At 43.9% G+C, this 10522-nt stretch overlaps 1 protein-coding gene across 1 annotated transcript; it reads left to right on the top strand.

The window, feature by feature from the left end:
• The first annotated feature begins 6 nt into the window (after positions 1-6).
• Positions 7-5760, top strand: SDHAF4 (succinate dehydrogenase complex assembly factor 4). The gene is made up of 4 exons (XM_009275784.1): positions 7-25; positions 1107-1173; positions 2622-2774; positions 5487-5760. The coding sequence occupies exons 2-4, from the start codon at positions 1116-1118 to the stop codon at positions 5594-5596; spliced, it is 321 nt and encodes a 106-aa protein (XP_009274059.1). The 5' UTR covers positions 7-25; positions 1107-1115; the 3' UTR covers positions 5597-5760.
• Positions 5761-10522: the final 4762 nt, after the last annotated feature.

Genomic DNA, 10522 nt, shown 5'->3' with positions numbered 1-10522 from the left:
CTGCGCGGCGCGCCGAGGGCAGCGAGTAAGAGGCGGGTGGAGGGGAGGGAGGGGCCTGGCTTTGCCGTTGAGGGGCTCCCCAGCCCTTCCTCCCCTTCCTCACGCCGGGGAGTTACCAGCGAGGGAGAGAGGGCCGCTTACCGGCCGGGACCGTCGGCGCTGGGGTTGCTGAAGGGCGCCTAAAATGGCGGTGGGTGATGGGGGCCGTGCGCGACCCGCGGTGTGAACCCCGGCTCTTCAGCCCACGGCATCTGCTAGGGGCGGGGGGATGCCACAGCTTTTGCCACCCCCCCGCACCCCATTTCTCTACAAGTTTCCTGCTTTTTTTTTTTCCCCTCTAGATAGTACTATCCTCCCCTATATTGCAAACCTACTGCTATCAGGCCTCACTATCGGTTCCAGAGGTTTTCTTTCCCTATCGTTGCTGCGAACTTTTAAACCGTAGTAAAATATTAAGCCGTGGTTTAATATTTATAGAATAGCTGGAGGGAGCTTTCTGTGGCCTTGGAAGTTACTGGTCTGTGCCTTTCATATGAGGAAATTCAGGTGATTTGTTCATGAAGGACAAATAAAGTAGCCTGCAGGACAGTGTCTGTCCCGCATGGCACGCTCAGCTTAGGCTGTTCTGTAGGGCTGCAGGTCAGGCCGCTTCCTTCTCCATCAGAAGTTGAGATTTCTGTGATGCTATTGATACAATATTCCTGAAACAGACCAGTACAGTATATGTTAATAGAAGAGCTGGAAAAAAATACTGTTAGATGTTTGTGGGCCCTCCTAGGCTCTATTTGGCCATTAGGTTCACGGCAAGATTTGGCTGATGCTCCTGTCTTCCCCTGAGCATCCCGATGAGTGTCCAGCTCCCATTAAATGAATGGCTTTGCTATGATAAATCGCGGTCTGTAGGCCACTTCAGAAGACTGGATATTGTGGATGTTTGCTGTGCAGTGACTTTAAAGACTTGGGATTTTCAACTTCTTTTCAAACACAGCGATGTAATTAATAAATTGGATGGCTTTGTGACTGCCTGTAAAGGATGAGGGAGTCAAAGATCAGTCTGTAGAATGTGGTTTACTGATAAAGTTGATTGTTCATCTCATCTTTTTCAGAGGCACTTAATGTTGAACTTGTGTCACCTCTGTGTCAAGAAGAATGTATTTTGGTCAACAGTATCAAGTATTGCAAATAGGAAAATGGATTTTGCCTCTGCTGACTGAGATAATAAATTTCATATCAGTACCTTAATCTTTTTTTTGAACTTGGTCTAGAATATTGGCTTTAATTTAATTTTCTAGCTAGCTTCTCTTCGAGCTTGCTGAAGAGTGACAAGATGCTTGGCAGTAGAAAGATCCAATGTATGCGGAAGGATTAGGTTCTTCACTGTTGATAATCCATTATGTCATGCTTAAAGCAAAAAAAAAAATATTCCTTTGGGGCATTGGCAACAGGTGGCAGGCATAATACAGTTTATGTGACTGTAGGGTTTAATGTTAAGGTTGTGGTATTTTAGGATGAATGAATATGCTGATTCTGGGAATACAGGTGGATTGTTGGTTGGTGTATATATGGGTGAGTCAAATCCACGCTGCTTGAGAAGGTTTCCTGGTGCGATCTCTGTAGCAAGGTAGAGTAATAGTTTTTTCAAGTGCTTTGCACCCAGTCTGGTACAGGGAGGATTTCTGTTTGAATCTTCCTTCTTGAGAAAAGTCAGAGCTGCTTTAGGCACGTGTCCATAGCTAAAATATTTTTAGAGGGTAGTTTATGCTCACTGTGGACATTTGGCTTTTTAACCAAATACAGAAATATCAGTCATTTTAGAGATCTTCATAAGTAATTTTTGTCTCATGACTCTTGAATTATTTATGACTTACGATATCTGTGCACCTCCATTTTTGTACTACTCGAAAGAACTTTAGGTATGGATATTAATAGGCTTTCTCCTACATTTATGTTAAAAAAATGTTAGTAGGACTGTAAAGGAAAAAAGTTTATGCTTTTAATTAAGGCATTTGCATGCAGTTACATAATTGAACTTAAACGTGCTCAAAGTTTGCCCTGCTTTGGACTACCAGCTGAATTATTTTACCATCATAAGAGAAGCCCAACTATTCTCTACCAACATTCTGGAAAACCTGTTGCTAAGGGAACCACATTTTATTTTTTAAAACTTTCCTTTGGGAAAGCAGAAGCTTTTTCTGACTGGAAAGCTGTTGGAAATGAGCCAAGGCCTGGAAATCAGCAGGCTTCTTGGGGGAGGTTAGGACTTCTCCAGGAAAACAGAATGTACTGGTCTGTGCTAGCATAATTACTATTTAGAGTCTAAAATACAAGAAGATAACAGTGAAGATAAGTTCAAGCAGTTTAAAATACACTGTTTATGTGAACTGAGTTATACAACTAACACAGTTTTGCCTGCATATGTTTCTAGGGCCAAAAATAATTATCTGTACTGATTTCTTAGGTGTTTGTGAGTTGAATGTTAGACTAATATTTGGAGTTTGTTTTCCTGTCCTTTGCTCCCTAGTTTCTGAAGTGAGGGTTTTTCAGAGGTGCTCTGAACAGTCGTAGAGCTCCTTGGTATTAAACTCTCATATTTATGCTACACGTGTCCGTTTGTTTGATAGAGTCATCGCTGCTTTGCAGCTCTCTGAGGAGCACCAGCTCTAAGACAGGAGGAAGATCTGAACCTGCTAAGCAGTCACTTAAGAAACCGAAGTTACCAGTAGGTCGATTTGATGAACCAGAGGAGTCCAGTATAGAGAGGGAACCCCTGGAAAGTAAGTCATGTTTAACAAAATTGAAAGCCATGTTTTAAAGGCAAGACCCTGAGGTGCAGTGCTGATGTCAGTTTAAGAAGAGGGGTAGGCATTCAGCACTCTTCAGAGTCACTTTCTAAGCTCAACGGTTCTGAAAAAACCAGAGGCAGGGCAGCAGGCACAAGTTGGAGCAAATGATGTATGAGGAAAAAAGTCTTCAAAACAAGGGTGGTCAAACATTGTAACAAGTCACCCAGAGAATCTGTGATCCCTCTCCTCTTGGAGATACTCAGATTTGCCTGGATGTCCTGACCTAACACCAGCCTTGCTTTGACCAGGGTTGGGGCCAGATGTCTGCCTAAGGTGCCTTCCACCATAAACTGTTCCACGATTCTGAGAAATGTAGCTGGTATTTGCCTATTATAGTACAGCTATAAATGGCGGTAGTAAACTCATGAGGGCACCAGCTACTTTTTATTACCCAAAAAGCCTGTTTTATTTCTTAGTCCACAAAGGATTTCCGAGTCACGCTGTGTTTCGTGGTCAGTCTTTCTCTTAGTCTTGCAGGTAGTTTTGAGAAGCAGCAACAGATACTGAGATTACTGAGCCACTCAGTGGGGTCCAGGGAGGCCCAATGAGCTGCTATTTGTGTTGTGTTGCAGTGGCCTTAGTGGGGCCGCATGTAGAGAACCTGACAAGGTTGAGGCAGAGATACATCGCTGCTGAAGTCACTAGAAACAGACACTTTTTTTATCAGACAGGAGAAAGACAGAATCTGTTCTTTCCTTCTTTTTAATTAGATGTCTTCCTTAACTAAAAGTGCTAGTCATGCTTTATCTTATTCACCATAGTGTGATGTTCTGCTACTGTTTGCCAGTAGTGATAACCAATGATTATCTATTTTGAGGTCTCTAGGACAAGCATTTTTAATATATCAGTAGATTACTATGAATATCCAGATGAGAAAATGACTGAAAAATTATAGTATCATCACCAAAATGGCTGCAAGCAATTTCAGATTGTGACTCACTTGAGAAGTGACTCAAAGTTGGAGTTACTGTGTAAGCAGCTATTTAATTCTTTAAGTCCTTTTGTTCCCAAAAAAATAAATGCCATCACTGCTTCATTTAAAACAAATGCATAATTACTACCTTTTGCTTTTTGCTTAGGTGTTCTATGTTTACGGCAAGACTGAAGGTTTCTTTTGGCTTTAAATTTAGTTGTACCTGTGTACTTTTTACATGTAACACTAGCAATAGTTTGTTAGAACGCTGACTGCCCATTGTGTCCTCGATGGTTATTTGGAAAAAACGTAAGAGTTAAAGCTGGCCATATGAATTCCCAGTGCTGTGTAGCTATCGTAGAGAAATCTTTTGAGCTTCTGCATCCACTGTCAGCACATCAGTACTGCTTCAATATTGGGGTGATATCTACAAAATAATATTAGATGCATTTGCGCTCCTGTACTGCCAGAGGTGCTCAAATACTGACATTTCCTATCCTGGTCTGCATGAATTTTTAAACGGGTTTCCCGATATGTCATTCTGTATAGCCTGTAGCTACATGAGTTTCCCTCCATCACTGTCCTCTTTTTTTTCTCTGGTCTCAGGATTTCTGTTGTTGTCTTTTCTCATTTTCAGCCCTGCTCCTCATGACGCATCTTGCCCACCAGGGCTGAGTTAGGGACACGACTGAGGGAGCCCTGAGCTACGCATATATATGGGAGGCTCTGGAGAATCAGCGTGGCAAGGGGATGCGTGGGGTACAGTGAGTTTCAGGGAACCCTGCAATCTAGTCTGAGAAAACACTCAGCCTAGGATGGTGCTGTGCCAAAAAGTACTTCGTGGCTTGGCGATGCCGAGTGGGATGGCCATTGTGCAGCATGGGTGGCCTGAGTTACTACTCCTAAGAGAGGGCCCTGAGTAAGGGAGCGCTGAGTAGCAGAAGGATGTCGACTGTGAGGTGCAGAAAGCTCTATGGTGTTGGAGTAGGCGGCATAAGCTAGTAGGGTGCTGGGAATAGAAGCAGCACTGCTAATGTGTAAGCATAGCACATCACTTACCAGAGAGATTTGAAAGTCCCGTTCATACCCCACTTACAAAGAGTCTCCCTCCCCTGAAAGGGCATCACAGTGACTTAGTGAGCTTAGGTTAAGTTTTAGAAGGTAAAAAGTCTAATTTAGCTATTTAGGATTTTATAGTACCTCCTGTGACTGAGGTATGTAGTCTGGTGTTGATAAACACCAACACGCTATTTCTTGAAAAACATACCAGCATCCATGAAAACATGATGTTTTAAATACAAGAATAATTATAAAATCTTGGCTAAAATTAAAGCTAAAATTAAAACCTGAGTGCTTAAAGTTGGAGACCTAAACAAACACAGGAAGCGACCTGGTGTTTTAGATGTAGCGAACACGTGTACAGCATACCTGAGTGATGCAAGTTCTCGCTATGAGTTCACAAGAAACCGTGGTGCTTTAGTACCTTTGGCTATTGAGTTGCTTTTTCATTTGCATAACTGAATATGATAATATATTCCTGACTGTAGTCGCAAAACTCTGAAACTACTGTTGTATGACTCTGGGAAATGTTTAACTCAAGGTTGCCTTTAAAAACGAGAGAACTGATTTTGTATTTGAAAATGAAACTAAGAGGCAAACGTCATAGATGGTGACATCTTTATATTTGTCAGCATTATAGGCATTTTAATGAACTTTCCCTGTCATTTTAGAATTCCCTGATGGAATCAATCCTGCTACAAAAGAGAGGGGCGGACCTAAAGGCCCTGAACCTACACGTTTCGGAGACTGGGAAAGAAAAGGACGTTGTATAGATTTTTAATGTCTAAATGTATCTGTACTGCTAATAGTATTTCTAGTTGTTGAAAAACATAATGTACAGAAAAATCGCACCTGGATTTGTTGTGAAGCTTCTTGTTTCTGTCTCATGCTTGTGATGAATTTTCTGAGAGATATTATGTAAATAAATACCATGCTGCCACCCAATTTTTGGAGCTGCTCTTTGCTCAGTGTACACCTGATCTTTAATGCTATTTACACTGTGCAAGTATAGCAATGTGAAACTGGTGGTCAGGATCTTACTGGGATGTATAAGGGCTTGGATTTCTTTATGTATTTAAACATTTATGTAGTGTCTTAAAAAAAAAGCTCTCTGAAAGAGCTTTGCGGTTCATGAACCTAGACAGCATTCATCAAAAGTACAGCCGCCTCCGAGGGGATCAGTATTTGGCTGATGTTCGCGTTTAGCACACTGGTTCCTTGGTAAAAGCCCCCTTCATCAAGAACCATCGCCCCGTCTCTGCTAGGGTGGGTTGGGGTTTCTTTCCCGTTTGTGCAGAGGGGATCGAAACTCTGTTTTATCTCGTCTCAGACTGACGGGCTGTAAATGGCGTGATGGAAACAGAGGCTTAACTCTGAGAGGGTCAGCTCGTGATTGCAGGTGGTGTAGGGGTGTTCTATATGCAGCTTCAGAATGCTGTTCTTTATAGCCTGGCTTACTGCGTGCTATTTGCATTATCTTTTCCTTGATAAATGGAGATGTCTGTTTCAAAACCGGCTAAATGCTGCTTGGGGAAAAATAACATTACTTTCTGGTACCTTATGGTCAAAGGGGACTAATGACATTAGATGATCTAATATTGCAGGACTTAAAACTAAGTAATCTGGCATTGCACTAAATATCTTCCAGTCAGACTGAGCTCAGTGCTGCATTCAAGAATTTGCCTAGTTGTAAATACTGTAGTAGAGTGCAAATCTACCACTTGTGTGGGTACTTATTAATAAGGATAAGCTGTCATTATTAAAATGTGTGAACATATGCTCCATTTATTTCTGCGCAAGTTCTTTTTGATAGCCTAAACAAATGGATCTTCTCTAGTCTTCAACTGTAAATGTTTTCTTCATCCCTTTGTGTTCCCTTCCTGGTGTTTTGCTGATTTTCCAACCTCTTCTCCTTTACACGCTCCAGCTCATACATTCACAATTCCTATTGGCTGCTTTTGCCACAGCACCACAGTGAGCACTAAAACGGAATAGAGGTCTCTTGGAGAGCCCAGGACAGCCTCCTGTTTTATGGCCTACATTTCTTTTTCCTATATGGGTATTTCTGCCTTTTGCTATGCCAAAGCAAATTGTACCTGGATGAAAGTCAGCTTTACTTCACGATTTCTCTTGTTTTGCGTTACTCTGGCTCTGTGTAAGAATGCATGGCTTTGCCCAGCTTTGCCTTTTGCGTGATTTTATTAGAACATTAAAGTGTGTTAGTCCTATCACAAATCTGTACAACCTCCCTAAAACTCACCCGACTTGTGGCCAGTGGGGAAGTGCCTCACTGAAATCTCCCCGTTTGAATACCCAGTGTGTATTTTATTGACGTAGTATCATGCTAGTTGCGAGTTGAGATGTTGGACTCGCTGTGACGATGCCCTACAAAAGTACCGGGTCTGTTCAGTTAGGTTTATCAACCGTCGCTGTGACGATGCCCTACAAAAGTACCGCGTCTGTTCAGTTAGGTTTATCAACCAAATACCTCGCTGAAGAGCAAAATGAGGTTTACTAAAGCCTGTTTTTCATAAACGATGTTAACTAGTGGTAATTATATTGTCAACCTTTAATCTTCTGTAAACTTAAATTCTGCAGCATGGTTTGGATATTGGAAAATTGGTCTGTATTTATACCCAATTCATTCTAGTTCCCCTTCTGTAGTGCAACAGTTATGATTTCCCAAAATCTGTTGAAATTTTCAGTCACCTAAAGGTACGCTGGGTAACCTGTCTTTAATATATGCTGTTTATAAAAATACTTATTTCTAGTAATGCTTTGCCTCTCCAGTTGCTAGTGGGTTGGAAGATACTTCAACACATGTTCCAATGGAAAGCAGAAATTTTAATTGGAAACTTCTGCCTTTTCTGCATCGTTATTAATAGGCTTAACATCTTAATTAGCAAAGAGGCGGCGACACCGCAGTTACTTTATTTTTGAATTCTAAATCTTCTCCTTATCCATGGCTTGTTGTACGAGTTCATTATCTTCTCTTCCCAGGTTTTACCCTTCCCAGCACATGCGCCGTGAACGTTTACCTAGTTCCACTTCTTGGCATTCCTGATTTTCAATTCTAATTGCTACCTTCAGCATAGACTGCAGCTGCAGTCCTCCCTGGCTGCAGAATTGCGCCTTTTTGATTTAGCATGTAAAGAACTGGTCTCACTTTTCCATGGTTTTCTTTATGTTTCAGTTAGTTATCTTCAGTCTCCCCCTGCTTCGTGATTAAGGGCTGACCCGAGAGCTGTCCAGGCTCCTGCGTCTCTGCTTTCATGCAGGTGATGACACGACTGCCGCTGTCGGAGCCACAGGCGGTTGTTCTTGCTGGAGCTCGGGCGGGCCCTAGGCACTCCCTGCCCGCATCCGTCGAGCACCGCACCAACTAACTCAAACTGCCGCTCTGAGCAGGTTCCCCCTTCCCCTCGCTGCCACCCCAACTCTCCACAAACCAAATCCCCCTGGCCGGATCCTGCCCTGCACCCCAGCCCAGGGGAAAGGCAGCAGGGGACCCCGTGGGAAGGCTGAACCCTGCTCCCCAACAGAGAAATCCTCCCTTGTGCCCTTGCCTTTGCTCTCCTGCGCGGTCAGGGATGGAGCTGCCGCCAAACACGTGCTTTTTTTTTTTTTTTTTTTACTTTTTTTAAGACTTTTTTTTTTAAAGACCTCACGTCATGCTCGTGTCTTGGCTGGCTCTGTCCCCGGCCGCACGCAGGGGGCACGGCACGAGCGCAGGTGGGTGACAGCCCAGGTCAGCTCAGCCAAAACCCATGGCCAAATGGCAGCCGTCATCCCCCTCTGCCCGGTGCCCTGCCTGGCCAAGCAGGGATGGAGCGCCTCCCCTTCCCCTGACCCCCATGAGGCTCCCGGGGATGGCAGCGCCCAGGGGACCACGGGGGGACCAAAGCCCCCCCCATGCTGGCACATGCCCAGCTGGCCCCACGCTGCCGTGGGCACTCGGGCAGGGCAGAGGTGCCACATCCCAGCCCCAGCGGGTCTAACCACGGGCACAGCCTTACATCCCCACAAGGACATGCGGGACATGTCACTGACATGCCAGCGACCGAACGCCCTGTGGCCACAGCAGCCGTGGGGTCCCAGCAGTGCCCAGAAGCTCTCCTTGCCAAAATCACGAGAAGGAACAAAAAAAACTCTAACTAACATTGCCTTTATCAAGGATTTAGACCTGTTGGCTTGGAGAAATGCTTGGAGACACAGAGCCGAGCTGTGCGGAGCAGCGGTTCCCAGGGGTTGGGCAGCCCCTTCCCCCTCCACTCTCAGCCAGGGCTAGTGGGGCCCCGTTTGGGGATGGGCTGCAAACCCCAGCACTGCTGGGCTGCGCTTGTCCTCTTGCTCTGGCCAGCAGCACTGAGCCTTGGGGCCACGGGGTGCCCAGATTTTTTCCTCTCCCTTTCCCAGGTTGCCTTCCCCGGCAGCCCCGCACTCCTGTAAGTGATGCCCAGAGCCGTGGTGCCAGCCCGGGAGCCACATCCCCAGAGCACTGTCCGTTCCAACAAGACAGAGTGCCGCACAAAGGCTGGAATTTTGCTTTCTTTCAAAAAATAAAAATAGCTGTCAAGGAGTAGGCACTGAGGAAATAGAGGATACCACTTCAGTCTTAAGGAGCTTCAGGCCCTCTTTACCACCTCCCAGGCCAGTGCCAGTAACCACCAAGGATTTGCTTAATTTGGTGAGGGAGTGTGTCAATAAGAGAGAAGAAACTGAACATTTGGGCAAAATAACATGCAACAGCCAAAGAGTGAATGCCAGGGGGCCTTTTTGTGTTGTGTGGCATTTACCAAAAAGAGGAGTCCTAGGCTCCGGTAATAACCAAGTCCAAAATAACATCCTGTGGTGCTGCAAAAACACTTGTGGTGTCTGTCAAAACCAACCATGGTTTGAATGCAACAACCACTACAATGATACTGTAGGGCATAAACATCACTTCTGGTTTGTTTCCTTCCAGTGTCTGCAGTTAGGAAAGCAGCACTTCAGGACTTTTTCAGTGCTCTCTTCCTGCTCTTCCCAGGCGATTACCATTCGCAGTTCTCCGGGATATAGCATCAGGGTAAAGCGATGACTTGTGGCATTAGCCATTAGATTAGCCACAGGTATGTTTTTATCGTAAATACTGATTGAATCTATTTTTGTGGCTCTTTTTGTTAGTGTAACAGTATAAAGCAGCAGGGGTTGTATCCATTTTCTGTTCTCTTAAATTTCCAGGAGACAAAGGAAAATTGTTCTGCCTGTGTAAGCAAATTCTTGTAGTACTGGAGGATGCCTGCTGCTCCGTTTTGTTTTCTTTACTAAAAAGCTGTATGTTGCATTTCTGCAGTAGGTTTTCTTTTTTAAAGTTAAACTTGTTTCTGCTAGTTTGCATAGATATGTTTGCTACGTTATTAAAATTACGAAGTCTTTATTGTTTGAAGGAATTGCTCTGTAATTACTTTATTACAAAATATATAAAGTTGCACTCTACAGTTAAAGCAAATGTTTGCTATATATTGCCTTGTTTGGAAAGTGTATATTTCAGTGCTGATTTTACTAAGTTAAAATGCAAGGTTTAGTATGTAGTTGAATCAGAGTAAAATTACCCTTTATGGTAGCAGATGTTTGCAAAGGACCTTAGAATGTTGGTATAAAACTTTACTACTTTTTCAGTTAACTGCAATAAATGATCACAAATTCCAGCGACCTGTAGTGACAGATA

The sequence above is a fragment of the Aptenodytes forsteri genome, unplaced genomic scaffold (genome assembly GCF_000699145.1).
Source record: "Aptenodytes forsteri isolate BGI_AS27 unplaced genomic scaffold, ASM69914v1 Scaffold256, whole genome shotgun sequence".
Classification (NCBI taxonomy): domain Eukaryota; kingdom Metazoa; phylum Chordata; class Aves; order Sphenisciformes; family Spheniscidae; genus Aptenodytes; species Aptenodytes forsteri.
The sequence above is the reverse complement of the archived record's forward strand: the minus strand, read 5'-3'. Positions and strand labels throughout refer to the sequence as shown.